Source organism: Cyanistes caeruleus, chromosome 19 (assembly GCF_971803275.1).
Source record: "Cyanistes caeruleus chromosome 19, bCyaCae1.hap1.1, whole genome shotgun sequence".
NCBI classification, from domain to species: domain Eukaryota; kingdom Metazoa; phylum Chordata; class Aves; order Passeriformes; family Paridae; genus Cyanistes; species Cyanistes caeruleus.
In genome coordinates, this window is record NC_141719.1 from 10,402,305 (window position 1) to 10,425,636 (window position 23,332).

General features: G+C 52.5%; 1 protein-coding gene across 3 annotated transcripts in view; it reads right to left on the bottom strand.

Moving 5' to 3' along the window:
• SLC39A11 (solute carrier family 39 member 11) overlaps window positions 1-23,332 on the bottom strand; it is a 64,801-nt gene that overhangs the window by 40,252 nt on the left and 1,217 nt on the right. For all 3 annotated transcript variants that reach the window (XR_015278075.1, XM_086857602.1, XM_086857603.1), the window contains exons 2-5: window positions 22,635-22,748; window positions 21,398-21,436; window positions 16,870-17,028; window positions 6,246-6,375 (exon numbers count right to left, since the gene is read on the bottom strand). Coding sequence is in view for 2 of the 3 variants with exons in the window: in XM_086857602.1 (XP_086713728.1) it covers window positions 6,246-6,375; window positions 16,870-17,028; window positions 21,398-21,436; window positions 22,635-22,742 (436 nt within the window). In the remaining variant the exon portion in view is untranslated. The remainder of the gene's footprint in view (window positions 1-6,245; window positions 6,376-16,869; window positions 17,029-21,397; window positions 21,437-22,634; window positions 22,749-23,332) is intronic.

A 23,332-nucleotide genomic window follows, 5' to 3' on the forward strand; every position in this document is an offset into this window, starting at 1 on the left:
TCTGCCTTTGCAAAATCAATCCCAAATTCCCAATTCCAGGAATTTGGAATTCCAGGCAGGGCCTGGGAACGCTGGGAGCACAGATCCCTGAGCGGAGCAGGCATTTCATCCCTGCAGCAGGAATTGTGTGCCCCCCATTCCATGGATTTCCTTGGAGCTCCCAGAAATCCACATTTATCCTGGACTACAGAAGCCCAGCCCGGAGCCCGGGGGATGGTCAATAACCATTTGAAACGCTTCAGAAAGGGGCAGGAGGATGTTTTTTAATCAATACAGACACTGCCATGGGCATTTCCCACCCAGGCTGGCTCTGGAGCCTCCAAAGGAACTGATGGCTGCTGAAAGAGGCACTTTTGTGACAGGAGCACGGTGTGAGGGTGTGGAAATCACCACAGACAGAGCTGGGATCCCCAAAAAACCCAGGAGCACTTTTCAAGCAGGAGTTTCACCTTATGTACGCTCCAAGGGCTTAATGAACCTTTTGGATGCACACAGGAGGCTCTGGCTGAATGCCCCCGATCAATCCCCAGGGTTTGGATCCATCATTTCCCCCTCACGGCCGCTGCTCCTGCTCGGGGAGGGAGGGAATGAGGAGAAAATCCGCAGGGAAGCTGCCCTTGCTCCTGTCAGAGGAACTGAGCATCCCTGGGCAGCTTTTCCCCTCAGCACAGATCAGGGAAAAAAAAAAAAAGAGCTGGGTTTTCTCAAACCAGGTGGTGCATCCAGGAGAAACAGGGAAAAAAGGGAAATTTTTGGCTCTAAGGACAAGCCCCGTGGATGTGCTGCCTCCAGCATCAGCGCCAAGCCCAAAATTCAGCTCTGCTCCCCCTCTGTGTTTGTTCCCCAGGGGTTTTTGTCTCCTCTTCTCTCCCCAGCTCACTTCAGTGCACTGATAAAAAGAGAAGCTTCCTGTCCTGGGCAGCCCTGGTGCATGGAAATTTCCTCTGGAGGGGAAAAATATGGCAAAAAAATGGGAAGGATGAGTTTGGGAAGGGGGAGATGGTGCTGGAAGGGGCCCAGCAGGTCCTGGCACCACAGCAGGGCTGGCCCTGGGGTGTCCCCAGCCCAGTCACCCCTGCTCCAGGGCTTCCCCTGCCAAATCCCCACCCCAGCCTCACATCTGATGCAGAAGCTCTAATTTAAGGGGAAAAAAGCACAATTTCTGCGTGATGAGGTTTCTGTGTGGTGCCCCCAGAGCTCCTGGCTCATTTAAGTAATGAGTTGAAAACAAAATTTCATTTCTTACAGACGCTGCTGTGAACACGGGGCTGTTTTTCCAGCTATGAAATCCATCTGGATTTGCTCCCTGAGCAGCCAGGCAGGGATGCCAGGGCACCATTTCCTAAATCACAGCCCAGCAAAAGCCAACTGAGTCATTCCAGCAAGCGCTGATTGCCTTCAATAACATCAGTGAGTTCACACTCCTGCAGCCAGAGGCACAACAGACACCACCAGGGAAGGGAAATTAAAAATGTTCCAGTGGATCCACGGGCAGGGACACTTTCCACCAGCCCAGGTGGCTCCAGCCTGGCCTTGGACACATCCCAGGACGGAGCAGCCATGGCTTCCCTGGGAATTCCATCCCAGCCCCTCCCCACCCTCACAGGGAAGGATTTTGTCCTCCCAGGAGGGAATTTCTCCCAGAAATCCATCCCAAGGCACTCCCAGTCGGCTGGAAGCTGTTCCTCCTGGTCCTGTCACTCCGCACAGACACTCTTCCCTGGCCCTGGGCTGGGGATGAGCAGCAGAGATGCTGCATTTGGAGCCCAGCTCAGCAGCCAGCACAGAAATTCCCTCCCTGGAGCCGTGCCGGGCACCGAGGCCGCTCCTGGCCGGGCACCAAAGGGATATTTGGGATTTTGTGCAGTTTCACAGCCACACTGCCGTGCCCTGCTCTGCCCCAGCACTGCCCTGGAGCCGGGGGATGTTCCAGGAGGAGGCTGCTGGGAACAGCATCTCCCACTCGGCTCCAGAACGGGATTGGGATCTGAATCAGCATCAGCTGTTCCATATCCAGCTGTCCTGAGTCACAGCTCGGGTTTCCAGGTGCTCTGCTGCCTGGAAATCCTTTCTGGGAACTGCCCCAGAACACAGCGGGGTCAGGCCTGGCCTCCAGCCCGCGCTGACCCTGCCCCGATTTCCTCTGGATCCAGCGCCTGGAAAACGCAGCAGGATGGGCTGGACCCTGCCCCGGGCTGCCCAGAGGGGTTTGGGATCAGGGCAGAGGGGCACAGCCCACCCAGGGCACTCATAGGACCCCAGAGGGCTCCACCAGCTGGGAACAAACCCCCTGAGCTCCATCCATCCATCATCCATCATCCATCATCCATCCATCATCCATCCATCATCCATCCATCATCCATCCATCCATCATCCATCCATCATCCATCATCCATCCATCATCCATCATCCATCCATACATCCATCCATCATCCATCCATCCATCATCCATCCATCATCCATCCATCCATCATCCATCATCCATCCATCCATCATCCATCCATCATCCATCCATCCATCATCCATCCATCATCCATCCATCATCCATCCATCCATCATCCATCATCCATCCATCCATCATCCATCCATCATCCATCATCCATCATCCATCCATCATCCATCCATCCATCATCCATCCATCATCCATCCATCCATCATCCATCCATCATCCATCCATCCATCATCCATCATCCATCCATCCATCATCCATCCATCCATCCATCCATCCATCATCCATCCATCCATCCATCATCCATCATCCATCCATCATCCATCCATCATCCATCCATCCATCATCCATCCATCATCCATCCATCCATCCATCATCCATCCATCATCCATCCATCCATCCATCATCCATCCATCATCCATCCATCATCCATCCATCATCCATCCATCATCCATCCATCCATCATCCATCATCCATCCATCCATCCATCATCCATCCATCTATCATCCATCCATCATCCATCCATCATCCATCCATCCATCATCCATCCATCCATCATCCATCCATCATCCATCCATCCATCATCCATCCATCCATCCATCCATCCATCCATCCATCCCCACCTGCTCCCAAGCACAGGAATTCCAACTGCAGCCCTTGCTGGAGCATCAGAGACAGGGTTGGATTCCCTCTCCCTTGGAGTAATGAAAGCCTGGTGATTATCCCACTCATCAAACACAGTCTAGACAGACTTTTCAGTGCAATTCAGGGCGAATCCACCCATCCTCCATTCCCCAGGGATACACACTCCTTCCTCCACGCACCCACCAGGCACAGCCAGCTTTTAGCACCTCCCCAGAAAGTCTCATTTCTACCCAGGACAGGCTGGAGAGGGGCTGGAGCAGAGCCCAGGCACACACAAGTGATGGAAACCCCAAGGATTTGGGATGATGGGGAAGAACAGCCATGGAATGGTTTGGGTTGGGAGGGGGCTTAAACCCCTGCCACGGGACACCCTCCACCAGCCCAGGCTGCTCCAAAACGCTGCTGATTGAGGGGAAAAAAGGCAAAATGAGGTTTTTTTCCCTCATCCCAGAGCAGGTGAGGGACAGGTGGAACCCTCACCTTCCCTCCAGCTCCCTCCCCAAGGTCTGAAGGAAAGCTCCTGGCTCGGGGGGAGCTCGCAGGGTCCCGGCCCTGGGTGTGAGCACAGCCCAGAGCCTCCCCCAGCCAGGCCAGGGATTCATCCCCAGCTCCACACGAGGCACAGCAGAGGTGCAGAATTCCTCATTTCCCACCCATTCCCATCCCAGCTCCACACGAGGCACAGCAGAGGTGCAGAATTCCCCATTTCCCAACCATTCCCATCCCAGCTCCACACGAGAGGTGCAGAATTCCTCATTTCCCACCCATTCCCATCCCAGCTCCACACGAGAGGTGCAGAATTCCTCATTTCCCATCCCAGCTCCACACAAGGCACAGGAGAGGAGCAGAATTCCACCTTTCCCAGCCATTCCCATCCCAGCTCCTCACCCCCATCCATCCCCCAGGCACCGAGGCAGAACCAGGCAGCTGCTGCTTTGGGATTTTCCTTTGTTTTTGCAGCTTTAGCGATTTAAAAAGATGTAAATATGAAGGAAGGGTCAATGATTCAACAGTGATTAAGCCTGAAATATTCCACTTAGTACCCATTAGACTTTGAAAACACCCATTATGTTCCCAGAGCTTCCCCAGAGCCCAGGCAGGCATTCCCAGCCCTGGGGAAAGCAGCTTTCTTGGAAGGCTGGGGTGAAAACACCGAGTTTATTTCAGTAGAAAAGAAAAGGGGGAATAAAAAAGGAAAAGACAATAAAAGAATGAATGTGTTGTAGCTTCTTAATACCATTTCCCCCAGAGAGAGGGAAAAAAAAAAAAAACAACACAAGCCTAATGGAAATTTTCTACTCCCAAAACCATTTGCACTGTTATTGTCTGCAAATAAAAGGAGATGGAAACATAAAAAAAAACAACCCTCAGAACTGGAGGGCTGAGCATTTCTGCTTTCCCTGGAAGAATAAAATGAAGCTGCACCTGAGAAGGAGAAGTTTCCACCTGCCAAAAACATCGGCAGCTGCCTGTGGAGAACTCTGAGGATACAAAACTCACTGCATGGAGCAGGAAAAACCCTCCTGTCCCTCTGGAAAAAGCCAGGCTGCTCTTCCACATCCTGAGGATTTTGCAGCATTTTAGAAAACCTTTTATTATTTCTTTATTATTTCTTTATTATTTATTTATTTATTATTATTTATCATTTATCATTTATTATTTATTATTTATTATTTATTATTTATTATTCATTATTTATTATTCATTATTCATTATTCATTATTTTAATTTAAAAAATGAAGCAATGTGGTTAAATAAAAGAGGATGATTTAAGAGGGGAGCCACTCCTGGCAAAAGGAAGGAGCATTCCTTCAAATCAATCTGCTCCCCGTTGCGCTGGTGATGTTTTAAAACCACAATTCCGACCAAATATTCACAGGGGGAAATAAAATTAATGCACTAAATCAGGTTTGCTTCGTCTCCTGGAAAGCTGATGAGTGGAGGAGGAGCCAACTGTGGGGCTGTGGGTCAGCACCCACCCCAAACACACCCTGGGGGGCTGGGGGAGGCCAAGGAGGCACCCAAAATTCCTGCTTTAAAATATAAACATTTAAAAATTTAAAATTAAAAAATCAAAATCTAAAAATTAAAAAAAACCTAAAATTTAAAAATTTAAAAATTAAAAATATAAAAATTAGAAGTTAAAAATTAAAAATTAAAATTAAATTTAAAGTTATAAATTAAAAATATAAAAATTTAAAATTAAAAAAATAGAAAATTTAAAAATTAAAAAAAAATAAATTAAAAATGTTTAAGGAGGAAAGAGCTGCCAGCAGGACCTTGTGTTGCAGCCTCTGGCAGCCAGGACTGGATTCAGCCCCGGAATGAGGAGGGACAGCCAAGCCCCAGCTCGGCCTGGGGAGGCCACGAGGGCCAGAGGCAGAGCTGGGCAGGGTCAGGGCTGGAAAAAACCCGAGGGTTTCACTCCTGCAGCACAGCAGAGAGCTCCTGATCAATAATTCACAGCCCTGACAGCACAAGTGGCTTTGGGAGCCCCAGGAGAAACAGCAGGAACAGCAGGGAGAGACACAGAGAGGAGAGGGGAAGGGGAAGGGGAAGGGGAAGGGGAAGGGGAAGGGGAAGGGGAAGGGGAAGGGGAAGGGGAAGGGGAAGGGGAAGGGGAAGGGGAAGGGGAAGGGGAAGGAGAAGGGGAAGGAGAAGGGGAAGGAGAAGGGGAAGGAGAAGGAGAAGGAGAAGGAGAAGGAGAAGGAGAAGGAGAAGGAGAAGGAGAAGGAGAAGAAGGAGAAGGAGAAGGAGAAGGAGAAGGAGAAGGAGAAGGAGAAGGAGAAGGAGAAGGAGAAGGAGAAGGAGAAGGAGAAGGAGAAGGAGAAGGAGAAGGAGAAGGAGAAGGAGGAGAAGGAGCCCTGGGCATGGGCAAAGCCCTGGGGTTTGAACCCCAGCCCTGGTGCCAAGGGACAGGGACAGGGGGATGTGGCTGGAATGGTACAGGGACAGGGACAGGGACAGGGACAGGGACAGGGACAGGGACAGGGACAGTGTGGATGGAAGGGGACAGGGACAGGACAGGGACAGTGTGGATGGAAGGGGACAGGGACAGGGACAGGACAGGGACAGTGTGGATGGAAGGGGACAGGGACAGGGACAGGGACAGGACAGGGACAGTGTGGATGGAAGGGGACAGGGTGCTTGCCTGGCTGCAGCCCAGCTCTGCCTATCCTGATGGACAGCTCGCTCCCGACATCCCGACATTCCTGCTTCTCCTTCAGGGCTCGCTGCTCACAGCTCAGCGCCAGGGCAGCGTGGGAAGGGCCAGAGAACCCCTGCAAGGCAACACAGACACGTCAGGACATCCCAGAGCTGCCCTCAGCCTCCTCCAGACCCCGGGCTTTGGGATCCATCGGGATCCATCAGGAGGTGTCGCAGCAGCTCCTCACCACTGCACCCAGAGCTGCCATTCGGGCCTGGAAGGGACCTGAGAGTCCAGCCAGGGCCACCCCCTTCACTGTCCCAGGTGCTCCAAAGCCTGTCCCATCTGACTGGGGACACTCCCAGGGATGGGGAAGCCATGGCTTCTCTGAGAATTCCACACCAGGGAAGAATTCCTTCCCAACATCCCATCCACTCCTGCCCTCTGGCAGCGGGAAGCCGTTCCCTATTTCCTGCCACTGCAGCTGCTAAGGAATAATAAATAATAATAGACAGGAATCCAGGGTTGGTGTTTGTGGGCGTCCTCAGGTTCCTCAATCCCACCAGGAGGAACCGTGGGATTAGAGGCACCAGAGCTGGGAGAAGGGAAGACGTCCCACAGCAGTGATTTGTGACCTGGTGTCACAAATGTGTCACCCTGAGCCCCCTCCTCCCTGCAGGGCTGGGAATCACCCCCCGGAGCAGGAGAGCAGGTGGGATCACCTGGAATTACCCCCAAGGAGCAGGAGAGCAGGTGGGATCACCTGGAATTACCCCCAGGAGCAGGTGGGATCACCTGGAATCATTCCCAGGAGAGCAGGTGGGATCACCTGGAATCATCCCCAGGAGCAGGAGAGCAGGTGGGATCACCTGGAATCACCCCCAGGAGAGCAGGTGGGATCACCTGGAATCATCCCCAGGAGCAGGAGAGCAGGTGGGATCACCTGGAATCATTCCCAGGAGAGCAGGTGGGATCACCTGGAATCCCCCCAGGATCATTCCCAGGAGAGCAGGTGGAATCACCTGGAATCCCCCCAGGAGCAGGGGGGTGCTGTTGCAGCAGAAGCACCCGGCACCCCCGAGGCAGAGCAGTAACAGGAGCCTGCCTGGGGGGGTCACACCAACCCAAAATAAAGGTTAAAGATGAATAACTCAATTGGCTCCTCTCGCCTCATTTGCATAATGAGTCTGAGCAGGGCTATTAATACTAATCACATATCTGCAGTTCAGCCAGGAGCTCTCACCTCCACTAACCCAGCAGCTCCAGGCAGAGGAGCTGGGGATTAAATCCCTGTGGGATGTGGGAGATGCTGGGATCACCTGCAGCAGCTGGGACAGCAGCCAGGCCCGGAGGAGCTTCCCAGCAAAACCTGGATGCTGAGACACCGGAGAGGAAATGGGGAATTCTGCTTGGATGAGGAATGGAGGGAGTGGGAATGGCAGCTCAGGGGCTCATCCTGCTGCAGGGTGGTGTCCCTGAACAGGACAGAGCCGTGGAATCCCGTCACAGAATCCTGGAGTGGTTTGGGTGGGAAGGACCTTGAAGGCCATCCCATCCCAGCCCTGCCATGGCAGGGACAGCTCCCACTGTGCCAGGAGCTCCAGCCCCGTCCAGCCTGGCCTTGGGCACTGCCAGGATCCAGGAACAGCCCCAGCTGCTCTGGGAATCCCATCCCAGGCCTTCCCCACCCTCCCAGGGAAGGATTTCACCCCAGGATCCCATCCAGCCCTGCCCTCTGGCACTGGGAGCCATTCCCTGTGTCCTGTCCCTCCATCCAAAGCCTCTTCCCATCCTCAATCCACACGGATTTCCACCTCTGGAAAAGCAGCAGCATCCCAAAACAGCACAAAGCTGCTCCGAGGTGGGGACAATTCCTGGCCAGGCGCCCTCCCTGGCAGCAGGGACAATTTGGGACATTGGTGACCTTGAGGAGAGCACACAACCCACCCCAAAACCGCTCTGAGTCATCCCAGCCCGGAGCCTGCAGGAGTTCCTTAATTGGAATGTGTCAGTGGGTTAAAAAACATCGAGGAGAGGAAAGTGGCATTAATTAGTTCATGGCAGTAATTAGCGTCAGCTGAAATAACCACGGGGGTTGATTATTGCAAAAAAAAAAAAAATAAAAAAAATAGATAAATAAGCGAGAGGCAGGGAGAGATTTGGACAGGAAGAACTTGGAGGAAAAACTATTCTGGGATGTGGGAGCTCCCACTGCACTGCTCTGCTCGTGACTTGTGGGGTTGGCCTGACCCTGTGTGGAAAAGCAAATGAGGGGGAAAAAAATATCCTGAGCATAACCTCTGCCACGACAAAAACAAATGCACAGGAATGTTTTCCCTGCTTTTTGCCAAAATAAACCAAAAAAAAAAACCCCACCAATTTCTTCAGCAAACAAACCCCATCCCTGCAACATCAGGAGTTTCCTGTCACCAACCTCCTTCCCACCAGGAATCCTGGAAAAAACCACAGCCAGCAAATTCCTTTTTCAGCAGGTTCACTGCTCCGAGAGGGGAATTTGAGCCAGGTAAAAGCAGTTTGGATGGAAATCCGCTCCCAGTTGTTTGCTGGGAGGAGATTTGGCTGCTCCAGCCCTCCAGGGGTGTTGATTCTCCCCTCAGTGTTGTCCTCAGGACGTGGCACTGAGGTTTGTGCCAGCCCCACAGCGTTAACACAGCCGAGGTTTTCATTTGAGATTTTGAATTGTTTGCAATCGGATGGGATCGACAGCAGCCGTTCTGCACACATTTATTAAACCCTGAGTGGGAGCAGTTCCACCCCTTCTCCCACTCCCTGCCCCCTTCCCACGTGGATTTTCCACAGGGTGAAAAGAGGAAAAGCAAAGCAAACCTTTAAGCACCAGCCCCTTCCTGCCTGGAATCCCTCGGGATGGATTTTGCCGAGGGAATGGCTGGGGAAGGGCGAGCTTTGGGAGCTCTGGCAGGATGCAGCAGGGCTCTGCCACATCCATCAGTTCTCAAATGCAGAGCCAACACCGTGCCAGCAGCGCCTGTAATCCCATTATTTTAACACACGGCTTCCTCTGGATCCTCACGATCCCTGGGCGAGCAGCTCCAGCCCCTTCTCCCACATCCCAGCCCAAGGATGCATTTTCTGGGGTTTTGCCCCTCTCCACGTCCTGCACAGCCCAAAACCAACCAAAGAGCACCAGAATCCCCAGAGACACCGGGTTTTCCCAACAAATCCACAGGATCTGCCCTTCCTTCTCCTCCCTGAGCGCAATTAATGCCGTCCCTCGTGACAGAGGGGACGAGGAAATTCCCCACCGGCAGAAAGGAGAAGCCAAACCCGTGGAATCACGGAATGCTTTGGGGTGGAAGGACCTCAAAGCTCATCCTGCCCCATGGGCACCTTCCACAGGAGCAGCTCCTGTCCCAGCTGGCCCTGGACACTCCCAGGGATGAATTCCTTTCCTTTGGGAGGTCCAAGAGCAGACTCATCCAGGGGGAGCCAGGGGATCCAGCAGTGCCACCCTGGTGACAACCAGAGCAGCCTGGGGGGACAGCAAAGCCCAGCTCAGGGCTTTTCCCACCCTGAGAGCCCAGAGGACACAGCCAGGCCAGCCCAGCCCCGTGTCCCCTGTGGGACAAAGGACAGACAGACACCCCTGGGCTCCCACCCAGAGGAGCCTCATCCACAGCCTCAGCAGGGAGGAAATTCCTTTTTTCCCCCCCTCCCAAATTTCCCAGCAGTGTTTTCCTCCCCAGCAGCTCCTCAAGCCGTTAAAAGGCACAACAGGGAGAACAAAATAAATCAAAATCCCACTGGATTAAAAGCCAAGCTGGTTCACAGCCCTGAGCAGCAGCCAGGAGCCGAGAGCAGCTGCTCAGCATCCCCTGGGAATGGTGAATCCCCCCTTGGGAATGCTGATTCCCTGGGGAATGCCCTCCCTGGGAGCACACAGAGTTTATCCTGCAGCTCCAGAGCCATGGGGATGGTTTTCCAGCTCCCCTCTCCCTGCCTTCCCCCCCCAGCCAAGCCTCTCCTGCTGCTTTTTCCCTGACATTTTAATGGCAGGTTTGCTTTTCACCGTGGAGGAATTAATTTGGGGTTGTGCTTTGAGCAAATTCAAAGGCACGTTCGGAGATCAGGGAACATCTGGGGGAGCACCCGGAGCACCCGGATAAACAGGGACGGGGGCAGGAGGCAGAGGAGGGCAGGGAGGAGATCCTTTTGTGCTCTTCCTCGTGGGAAACTTCTCCTCTTTCACACTTCTGAGCCAGCCCCAAACACAAACCGACCTGCAGGCAGCACAGGCTGAGCCAGGAGCAGGGAAAAGCCCATGGAATATCAGGAGCCTTCCCAGCAATTCCTGCTCCAGGGGGGGAAAGAGGCTCAGGATGGGGAAGGGAACGATGGAGGGAGCTCAGTCCAGAGCAGCAGCTCGTGGGATGAAGGATGAATCCAGCTTTTCTCCTGCTTTTTTTCCCCAGAGGGATTTTTGTTTCCCCCAGATCCCCTAAACCTGAGCAGGGTGGGAGGGAATTTAACCCCTCCTGAGGACCAGGGAGCTCTGCAGCTCCAGCTTTGGAATTATTTTATTCCCAAATAATGTTTTTATGGAATGCTTGGTGCATTAACGAGAGAGATTTCTAATTAAGAGCAGCTGACAAATTGCACTGCGGCAGTAAATAAGCCTTTACCTCCATTAATAAAATGAAATGCTTTGGTAGAAATTAGGATAATTAGGATTTTTGTGGGGGTTTTTTTTTTATTTTTTGACAAATAATTCCAACCTATCCCAGCAGATTTCAAGCACCAAAGCGCTGCATGGGGGCAGGGCAGGGGTGGGAAGCAGCCAGGTTTTCCATGGATTCCATGGAGAAAGAGATTGGAAAGAAACCTTTGGGGTTTCTGAGCCTTTCAGAGGATGCCATGGGTGGGTTGGGATTTTCATGGCTGGGACAGGAGACAGGGATCAATCCCACGTGGATCTCTGGGCTGGGGTTAATTGATAAATTAATAAAATCCCAGGTGACTCTGGTTTGCTCAGAGATGGAAGGGAACGACGGTTCCCAATGGAAGGCGTTCCCACATTCCCAAAAAAACCAAGTTTCTCTTCCTTGATCCTCAGAGCTGGATCCCTCCTTCCTCCCCCAGCCTGTGGAAAAGGGCCAGGGCTCCACAAAACCAAACAAACACCAGGGCTGCTGTTTATTCTGCCCTGAGCAGAGGAAACCCGAGCAAAGCAGGAATGCAGGAGCCAGGCTGGGAGCTCCATCCTCCCCCTCCAGGAGGGAAAAGCTCCTGCAGCACCACTCCAGGACTTAACAAAGCAGAAAATCCACGAGCCCTGGGCTGAGAGCCCTCCACCTGCCCTGACAATGAGGATGTGCAGCTAATTAACTTCCCAGGAGTCCCAGCAGAACAGGAAAAAGCGAATTAAAATGGGAACGAGCCGAGCACATCCCGCAGGAATGGGAAAATTGCATCGGAGCAATCTGGAGCTGGTGATAAATTATCGGTGCCCAACACGTTCTCCACGTTCTTCCTGCCCCCTGGAAGGATGAATCCATCCAGTCCTGACTCCTGGAAGGGTGAATCCATCCAGTCCTGGCTCCTGGAAGGGTGAATCCATCCAGTCCTGGCTCCTGGAAGGATGAATCCATCCAATCCAGCCCCCTGGAAGGATGAATCCATCCAGTCCTGCCCCCCTGGAAGGATGAATCCATCCAAAGCAGGAGTGGGACAGGCAGGAACAGCTCCCCAGCTCTGGAGGTGGGAGCACGGACAGGAGGATCCCAGGGATCAGCACCCAACCACCTGCCTCGTCCCTCCAGGTGGAGAATCCCAAAATCCCGGAGTTACTGAGGCTGGGAAAGCCCTCCAAGACCTCAGAGTCCCAGCTGTGCCCGATTCCCAGCCCAGAGCTCTGAGTGCCACCTCCAGCCGTCCTTGGGCACCTCCAGGGATGGGCACCCCAACCCCCTCCAGTGCCTGACGCCCTTTCCAGGAAGAAATTCCTCCCAAAATGCAGGAATTTACCAGGAATCACTTCCTAGTGCTCCCTCTCCCTCAAAAACAAAAGATGCTCCCCATGGTCTAATCCAGCTTAGCCCTGAGGGAAAAAATTGCGATTTTAAACAGTGTGCAGCTACACCTTGATGCTCCTTCCTCCTCCTCCTCCTCCTCCTCCTCCTGCAGCCTCAGCCATGCACAATTCCCAGCTTTCCCTCCCAAAAAGGGACTTGAATGGATTTAGAATGCAAAATATTCATCCTGAAGGCACATTCATCACCGGACAGGAGAGGATCCTCGGGGCTGTTTATCGAGCTCTCAAAGCCTTCCCAAGAGCTCTTGCCCAAAATAGCCCAAAATTCACTGAGCAAAGCATCCAGTCCCAAACCACATTCCCAAAGAGCCTCCAGCCCTGACCTGCACAGCCAGAAAAGGGCAGAGCAGCGAGGGATTCTGTTTGGAGGGGTGAAGGGGATGCAGCTCCCAGCAGGAGCATCCTGAGGAATTGCAGATCCTCACCCTGCCTGAGGAAAGCTCAGAGCCCAAATTATTCCCAGGACAGGTGGGAGACACATCCCAAAGAGGGATTTTGGCTGTGCTGGTTCTTTGGGGTGAGGAATAAACACCAACCCCACCAAAGGCTTTTAAAAGGCACTTTAGCCACTGTTTGTTTAAATCCAAGGAATGCTCTGCCCATCACATGAGGCTATATCGATTTCCTCTGCACTCAGGAGCAAAAAAACCACCAAATCTGTACCCAGCAGACAAGGAAAAAAAATACAAAATCCAATGGAGATGGTATTTCCAGGCTGGAATTGCAGCCCTGGCTCCACACCCTCCCTCCCCCATCATCTTTTACACCCCAAGTATTGGCAGGCTCCTGCTAAGAGCTGAGTGATGACCCAGCAGCTCTTCCCATGGATTATCCATTAACTCCTGCTGCTCCTGCAGCCTCTCCCTGCTCCCAGGGGAGAGCCACGGACCCCAGCAAACACGGGATCCCAGAGGGGAGGGATGGATGGATGGATGATGGATGGATGGATGGATGGATGGATGGATGGATGGATGGATGGATGATGGATGGATGGATGATGGATGGATGGATGGATGGATGATGGATGGATGATGGATGGATGGATGGATGGATGGATGGATGGATGGATGGATGGATGGATGGATGGATGATGGATGATGGATGGATGATGGATGGATGATGGATGGATGGATGGATGATGGATGGATGGATGGATGATGGATGGATGATGGATGGATGGATGATGGATGGATGGATGATGGATGGATGGAAGGATGGATGATGGATGGATGATGGATGGATGGATGGATGGAAGATGGATGATGGATGATGTATGGATGGATGATGGATGGATGGATGGATGGATGATGGATGGATGATGGATGATGGATGATGGATGGATGGATGATGGATGGATGGATGATGGATGGATGATGGATGGATGGATGGATGATGGATGGATGGATGGATGGATGGATGGATGGATGGATGGATGGATGATGGATGGATGGATGATGGATGGATGATGGATGGATGGATGGATGGATGATGGATGATGGATGATGGATGGATGGATGGATGGATGATGGATGGATGGATGGATGATGGATGGATGATGGATGATGGATGGAGGATGGATGGATGGATGGATGGATGGATGATGGATGATGGATGGATGGATGGATGGATGGATGATGGATGGATGGATGATGGATGGATGGATGGATGGATGGATGGATGATGGATGGATGATGGATGGATGATGGATGATGGATGGATGATGGATGATGGATGGATGATGGATGGATGATGGATGATGGATGGATGATGGATGGATGATGGATGGAGGATGGATGGATGGATGATGGATGGATGGATGATGGATGGATGGATGGATGGATGGATGATGGATGATGGATGGATGGATGATGGATGGATGGATGATGGATGGATGGATGGATGGATGGATGATGGATGGATGATGGATGGATGGATGGATGGATGGATGGATGGATGATGGATGGATGATGGATGGATGATGGATGATGGATGGATGATGGATGGATGGATGGATGATGGATGGATGGATGGATGGATGGATGATGGATGATGGATGGATGGATGGATGGATGGATGATGGATGGATGATGGATGGATGATGGATGGATGGATGATGGATGATGGATGGATGGATGGATGGATGGATGGATGGATGGATGATGGATGGATGGATGGATGGATGGATGATGGATGATGGATGGATGATGGATGGATGGATGGATGATGGATGGATGGATGATGGATGATGGATGGATGGATGGATGGATGGATGATGGATGGATGATGGATGGATGGATGGATGGATGGATGGATGATGGATGGATGATGGATGGATGATGGATGGATGATGGATGGATGGATGGATGGATGGATGGATGGATGGATGATGGATGGATGGATGGATGGATGATGGATGGATGGATGATGGATGGATGGATGATGGATGGATGGAGCACCTCCCTGCACAGATTCCTGAGGAGAATCCAGCCTGGAGGGAGAGGGGATGAGGCTGATTAAGCCTCATTATCCTAATTAGTAATGATGGCAGCAGTGGGAAGAGCAGGAGCTGAGGAGGGGCTGGGGCAGCCCGTGGGGGTCTGCAGCTCCCACCAGGATTCTTCCCTGTCCCTGCTCCTGCCCCAGTCCCAGCAGGGAATTCAAAGCAAAAAGCAGGGGCCAGGGAGCTCCTGGAAGCAGCCAAAGCACCCCCCAAACCCTCAGAATTCCACAGGAACACCTGGACAGCTCCTGGGAATTCAGCAGCTCCAAAACAAGGGCAGCTCCCAGGGAACTGAGGGTGGGAAAGGCCCCTGAGAGCACCGAGTGCCACCAGGTCCCCGTGTCCCCGAGTGCCACACGCACACCATGCAGGGATGGGGACTCCACCACGCTCCCAACGCTTCCACTTCCCCCCTGCACACAAAAATCCAGGAGCAAAAGCAGCCAGGGACTGCCTGAAAGGCCTGGAGGAATCCTCTGGGACACTGCCCTGGGAAGGGGGAGACCAGAGCAGGAAAAGCCACCAAAACACCAAAAAACCAACAAAACCAACAAAACCCAGCCGAGTCAGCAGAGCTGCAAGACAGATTTGAGGGATGGGAATAATAACACTTAATTCCAGCGTTCTTATGCCTTTCAGTAGACCCAAAATAGCTGCTGAGCCATCAGGGACCTGCTGCTCTGAATTTTTAAGTAAACTTTCCCTCGGAGGCTTTGGGTTTGGCAGTGAAGGCACCGAGCCACGACCCTTTTTAGGAAAGGCTCACACAGCCCCATCAGCTGCACCCAAAACCTCCTCAAACCCCAGCTGAAAGGAAAAATGGGGGGAAAAAAATTAATTTAAGGAAAAAAATCAGGTTGAACAGGAGGCTCCGTGCCAGGAGATTTGGCAAAACAAACCCTGGGATCTGGTTCTGCCCTCCAGGATCTCCTCCTCAGCTGGAGGATGAACAAACACATGAAAAGGCCAAGATGAAGATGTCAGAGATGAGATCTGCCTTTGGTGAGGAATGTAATTCTCCAGCTGCTCGGCATCATTAACCCTCCCTCTGCCACCAGCAAACCCCAGGATGCCCCAGCTGCCAAACCCTTCCCGCTGCTGCTGGAGCAGGATGAGGAGTCCATAAAAGCTTTTAGAGGTCGTTGTTATCCAGCCTGGAGCTGTGCCAGGCTGGGAATGATCCCTGAGCAGCTCCAAGGCTCCCTCCTGCTGCCCCAGGAGCATCCACAAGTCGGGATGGGAGGGATTCCCAAAACCTCACTCTGGGCTCCCCAGGAAGGGAGAGGGCTCCAGAGCCACATTCCCAGCCCAGGCACGGCTCAAGCCTCTCCAAACCTTGTTTTTCACTTTGGCACATTCAGCTTCAACCTCTGCCCGTGTTCCCCTCACAGCATCCCCCGTGACCTCTGCTCTCTTCCCAAAAAATCCCATCCTGAAGGCACTGCCCAGCTCCAGGAGCTGTTCCTGCTCCTGAGCACAGCCCCACCACCCTCTGCCAGCTCTCCTGACCCTTCCCAAGGTCTCCAGGGGGAGGAAAAGCAGGGTTTGGATCAAACAGACCCTGGCAGGGTGGTTATCCACATGGAAATGAACCCCAGCACAGGGACAGCTCCTTTTCCAGGAGGAAAACACAGCAGCTGCACTATTCTGGGATAAAATCCCCTCCCCGAGCTCCACGTGGAATTCCCACTCAGCAGCACTGGGATGAGCTCCCAGGCTGGAATTCCCACTCAGCAGCACTGGGATGAGCTCCCAGGCTGGAATTCCCACTCAGCAGCACTGGGATGAGCTCCCAGGCTGGAATTCCCACTCAGCAGCACTGGGATGAGCTCCCAGCCACAGAATTCCCACTCAGCAGCACTGGGATGAGCTCCCAGCCACAGAATTCCCACTCAGCAGCACTGGGATGAGCTCCCAGGCTGGAATTCCCACTCAGCAGCACTGGGATGAGCTCCCAGGCTGGAATTCCCACTCACCAGCACTGGGATGAGCTCCCAGCCACAGAATTCCCACTCAGCAGCACTGGGATGAGCTCCCAGGCTGGAATTCCCACTCACCAGCACTGGCATGAGCAGGTCAGCCCCGTACACGAACGCTGCTCCTAGGGCAAAGCCCGCAGCCACCGGGAAGAAGGAGAAGGCTCCGAAGGCGCCGGACTCCTCGGCCAGCTCGATGGCCGGGGCCAGCAGGGACCAGTAGGACGCTGCCAGCATGACCTGGGGACAGAAGGGCAGTGGTGAGACCCCAGGGGACACAAGGGAAGCTGAAATTCCAAAGGATGCAGCAGCAGGACGCAGCGGGAAGGAGCGAAGCGATGCCAGGTGAGGATCTGGGCTCCTGCAGGGGGATGCTGGGGGAAAGGTGCCCACAACTCTCCTGAAGTTCCCCTTGCAGGATGCCCAGAATCCCAGAATGGCTTGGGCTGGAAAAGACCTTAAAGCTCATCCAGTGCCACCATGGGCAGGGACACCTTCCTCTATCCCATCCAACCTGGGACACTTCCAGAGAACAATTCCTTCCCAATTTCCAAGCCAAACCTCCCCTCTCCCAGCCAAAGGCACAGAGGAGGAGCTGCTGCCCAGCACGAGGGCTCCGAGCAGCCTCTGCCATCCCCAGCCCCTGCTCAGGAGGGGAGGAAGGAGCTGCCTGTGCTGCAGACACCAGTCCCTGGGGGGCTGTGTAAATCTGAGCTCGCTGTGAGTAAGAGGAACGAGGCTTGTCATGTCAGGCTTAAGCACGGCTGTCAAACCTCATATTTCAAATGCCACCTCCTTTAAAAAACAACCACACACCCCAACGTGGAAACACAGGCAACAGGGAAAGGCTCTGGAGAATTATGTTGTCAGCTCATGTTAAGATATCATTTTCCCCACGGCAAACAGAGCCCTGACAGAGCTCAGCCTCCAGATCCTGGCAGCACCCAAGGCACAGGATCCAGGGGAGGTGATGCCACAGCTCTGAGCCAGCCCAAGGTGAAGGAAAAGCCATTTATTCCAGCTTTAATCCCTAAACCCAGGTGCTGGGAGTCGTTGTCACGGATTGACAGAACATTCCAAGCTGCAAGGGAGCCACCAGGAGCCTTCAGCTTCCCCCCAGCCCATCCCTGAGCTCGGGTGGGATTTAGGGGTGCGGGATTGAGGGGAGCAGCGAGCTCAGGGCAGTGTCAGAGATCCCAGACAAAACTGGAGCAGCTCTGCCAACAACCCCATTTAATGACAAATTCACACAGATCCCGAAGCTCTGGGATGGCCCAGCCAGGGAGAAGGGCCCTGGTGACGGGAATGAAAGAGGAAAAACCCCTGGATCAATAAAGCCAAATCAATAAAGGATTTTCCACCCTTGCCCTCGCTCCAGCCCCACTGAGCCAGGGACCCCCTGGGTCATTTGGGGCATTTTCACAGCCTTTGTGCTCCAAAGGGGCACCAATGCCACAAATCCAGCAGCAGTGGGGAAACACAGAGGGGTGGGAGCAGAAAGTGAACCCAGCTAAGCTGAATCAGCCAAAGCAGCACTGGGGGAGCCCAAACCCTTCCCGGGGCTCCAGCAGTGGGACAGAAAAACCAATCAAGGGAAATGAATCCAGCTCGGTGCCCTCACTCTGCTGGGAATCCCTCCAGACACCTCTCCCAGGGCTGGGCATCTCCTCCCACAGGGATTCACTGCAGGAATCCCCGGAATTCTGGGCTCCAAACTCTCCTCAGCTCCCTCCAAACCCAGGGATGCAGCAGTGCCCCAGCTCAGCCCCAAATCCAGAATAAATCCTCACACCCAATCCCTCGTTAAAGCAGGGATTCCCGGGATGAGAAGAGAACGGGGAGCAGAAATCTGGGAAAAGGGGATGGGAAAGGCAGGTGGAAGGTGAGACACTGGCAGGGCTCTTTCCTTGCCAAACTTTTCCACTTGGCTTCATCAAGGCTCCAGCAAGGAGGAGCAGGCTCAGCAGAGCCCTGTGGATTCCTGGTTTATTTCATTTTTATTTATATTATTTATTTATATTATATATAGTTTATTTATATAATATATAATATATAATATAATATACATATTATAATATATAATATATAATATATAATATATAATATATAATATATAATATATAATATATAATATATAATATATTATATATTATATTATATTTAATATTATATAATTAATTATATTATATTTAATATAGTATAATTATAGAATAATTATATTACTATATTATATAATATTATATAATATTATAATATATTATAGTCTATATTATACATTATATATTACACATTATATATAATATATTATATTTATAATACTATTATATTATATTATATTGTATTATATTATATATAAATATACATCATTATATAATATTATATATAAAATATATTATATAATATATAATGTATAATATATTATATATAATATATACTATACTATATATAATATATAGTATATAATATATTATATATTTTATATATTATATTATATTATATTTATAATACTATTATATTATATTATATATTATAAATATACATCATTATATAATATTATATATAAAATATAATATATTATATAATATATAATGTATAATATATTATATATAATGTATAATATATTATATATAATATTTACTATATTATATATAGTATATATATTTCTATTATATAGAATATAATATATTATATTTTATATAATTAATATATAAATTTAATTCTATTTTATTCTATTATATTTCTGGGAATATTCCACCCCACTGTGCTTGGGGAAGGTTGAGGTGATTTCCTGATCTGGAAATCCAAACTCCAGCTCAGCCAGAGGAAAAGGTGCAGGGGAATGGGGCTGCAGGTGTTTGTTCCTGCTGGTGTCTGAGCCCTGCAGCACCACAGGGAACTGCTGGGGAATAAAAAAAAATAATAATAATAAAAAAAAATCTCATTTAAGGATATCAAGATTTAAGAGAAAAAGCAGAATTTCACATCAGATGCCCCAGCAAGCAAAGCTTTGTCTCTATGGAAACACATCACCTCGGAGCCTCCTGCATGCAAAAGCCTGGATTATCTGGGAGCTCCAGAGAGGGAACTGAGGCAGGGAAAAGGCAAAGCCAGGATGGGCAGGGACAGCAGGATCCATCAGGACGCTCCCAGCTCAGCCCAGATCAGCTCCCAGGCTCCCAAAACCACGCTCTGCAGCCTGGGCCACCCTCCCTGGGGTCCCCTGCGCATCCCCTCAGCCGTGGCACGGACTTTGGGAATTCATCCCGCATTTCTGCAGCTCCCAGAGCAGGGAAATGTTTGGCAGGAGGGTGAAGAGCCAGCCCAGCTCCAGCAGCACGCGGGTGAGGGCAGCTCCCACCATCCCTCTCCCCACAGGGCTGGGGCAGGGGGTGATTTCTCCTCCAGGGACTTCTTGTGAAGCCACCAAACACCAGGAAAAAGCAGGGAGGAAAAGGCTCCTTAAATTAAATCCTTTAAATTTGTTGTTAAATCTTCTCAGGCAGAGAAAAGATGGAGACACAGCTGAGGAAATTCAAACTCGGGGGGATCCTGGTGCCACCAGGGCTCCCTCACTGTCCCCTCCAGGCACCCCGGGAACAACTCCCTCCTCACGCTGCCAGCTGAGAGAGCCCAGGGAAAAGCAAATGTTTGCAGGAGTTCTGCTTGCTGAGCCACACCTGGGCCAGGCAGGGGTGACTCAGAGCTGCTGGCAGGTGACGTGGTGGCCACAGCAAGGACAGCAAATCCTGATCCTGCTGGGGTTCCTGCAGGAAACACAGCCCAAGGATCCCAGGGCTGAGCAATCAGGGAGCAAACCCAGCTCTGTCACCAGCAGGACACAGCCCAGGGGTCCCAGCACAGGTGGGAAGGGGCAGCTCCCTCCAGAGCACACCCCCAGCACCTGCAGGGAACGGCTGGGGCAATAAAAATAATAATAAAAAAATAATAATGGACTCAAAGGATGGATTCAGTCTTTAAGGAGGGAAACAAAGGTGATTCAAGGAGTCTGGATGAGGCCCCACCTGCCCAATGCACATTCCCAAGCCCCTACACAACCCCAGGCCCCACATTTCCAGGTTTTCCTTCAGGAAAAGCTGCCTCGTGTCCCAGATTTCCCGTGCAGCTTTCACGGAGAGCTGCAGCTCTCTCTTCCCTCTCCTCCCCGGGGCTGAAAGCATCCATGGGGAAGCACAAAGGCAGTGAGGCACAGCATCCCCCAGCCCAGCACAGCCCCCAGCCCAGCACAGCCCCCAGCCCAGCACAGCCCCCAGCCCATCTCCATCGCTCCAGGAGCTGCTGAGAACCCCGAGGAACGAGGGGAGTTTCACCCCAGAGAGGCGTGGGCAGCCCGGGGGCCTGGTGATGGTGCTGCTGCCACCTCCACCCCCAGCCAGGAGGAACCAGGACAGGAGCAGACTGAGGCAGAGCCCTTCCCTGGCCTCGGGGAGTTATCCAAGGGATTCTGACTCCACTGGGCAGCCAAACCGGGCGTGGAGGGGCAGAGAACACAGCAGGAGGAGGAGGAGGAGGAGGAGGAGGAGGAGGAGGAGGAGGAGGAGGATGATGATGATGATGATGATGATGATGATGACGATGATGATGCACTCACCCCCGCAGCAAAGCCCAAGCTCCCATCCAGGATCCGCCTCTGGAAGAGAGAAACAAACACAAACACCTTGAACTCCTGCTGAAACCACTGATGGGAGAGGGGTCACCAGGCTGGAGAGGGATTTTGGACAAGAGGGAATGGCTTCCCACTGCCTGAGGATGGGGTCAGGTGGGATTTTGGGAAGGAATTCCAGCTGGCAGGTGCCCAGAGCAGCTGTGGATCCCTGGCAGTGCCCAGGGCCAGGCTGGATGGGTTTGGAGCAGCCTGGGACAGCGGGAGCTGCCCCTGCCCATCCCAGGGCAGCATTTTTACCCCTCCCAAGGGAGCTTCACTTCGCAGCCACCCCCTGAATAAATCATCACAAGACCAAGGCATAAATAATAAATCCATCTGGGCAATTTGGAACACCCAGGCGAGGGGGCCTCTCTAATTTTGGATCCAGGATGACTTAGAGCTCAGCACTTTGCTCGTTCTGAGCACGGACTGACCCAAATCCTGCCCTGGAAATGCAGCAGCAAAACCAGGTTAGAGCAGGGGAGCTGCTGTTCCCAGCAAACAGCCCCAGGAGCGCATTCCACAGCCCAGGCTCAGCAATTTGATTTCCTTCCCCTCCTGTGTGTTGGGAAAGGAGCCGGATTTTCATCTCCTCCAAGCTGGGAGTAGGCAGCCAAACCCAGCCATGAGCAGGGCACAGCCCTCGGGTCTGGATCCTGTGGGATCCCAGGGCTCAGGAGAGGATCCCCAGGGCTCAGGAGAGGATCCCAGGGCTCAGGAGAGGATCCCAGGGCTCAGGAGCCCATCCCAGGGCTCAGGAGAGGATCCCAGGGCTCAGGAGAGGATCCCAGGGCTCAGGAGAGGATCCCAGGGCTCAGGAGAGGATCCTCAGGGCTCAGGAGAGGATCCCAGGGCTCAGGAGAGGATCCTCAGGGCTCAGGAGAGGATCCCAGGGCTCAGGAGAGGATCCCAGGGCTCAGGAGAGGATCCCAGGGCTCAGGAGAGGATCCCCAGGGCTCAGGAGAGGATCCCCAGGGCTCAGGAGAGGATCCCCAGGGCTCAGGAGCAGATCCCAGGGCTCAGGAGAGGATCCCAGGGCTCAGGAGAGGATCCCAGGGCTCAGGAGCCCATCCTAGGGCTCAGGAGCCCATCCCAGGGCTCAGGAGAGGATCCCAGGGCTCAGGAGAGGATCCCAGGGCTCAGGAGAGGATCCCAGGGCTCAGGAGCCCATCCCAGGGCTCACCTGCCCACTGGAGAACACGAACACCAGCGCTGACCCTGCCGCCGTCAGCCCCCAGGTGAGCAACGTCCCCAGCACCGCCTGCAGCACTGGCCCCAATCCCGGGATCATGCTGACCTAGGGGACAGCAGCAGCCTCAGGAGAAGAGCCAGAGAAACCCAAATCCCACCCAAACCCCTCTGCAGCACAGGGATCAGAACCAGCTCCACCATCCCCCCCTAAACTCCTCTCTCCCCCCTAGGCCAGGCTCTGCAACCCAAGCCGAGCTCACCGGGACCCAGCACAACCCCAGTGGGATTTTGGGGCTCAGACCCCGCCCAGACCCCGTTTTTGTGCCCCCAGCCCGGTTTTGCTGCTGTGGAAGATGCTGCCATCCCCTGCAGCTCGGGAAAGGGGAGCAGAGCCCAGGGACAGGGAATGAGCACTGGGAAGGGCCCAGGGAGCAGCACTGCCAGGGAAACGGGGATGGCTGAACTGAGAACACATCCCTGCCCCGACAGGTTTGTGTGTAAATAAATCACACACGGGGATCTATAGATTCATACGGAAGTGGAGTATGAAATATGAATATGGAATATCAGAAATAAACACACCCCCCAAATCCCCCCCAACCCTACACCGGCAGCTCCACACCCCCGGGGCCAGGACCACAGAATCCTCCAAACCCAGAACCCCCGGCCAGTGCCAGGATCCCCAATCCC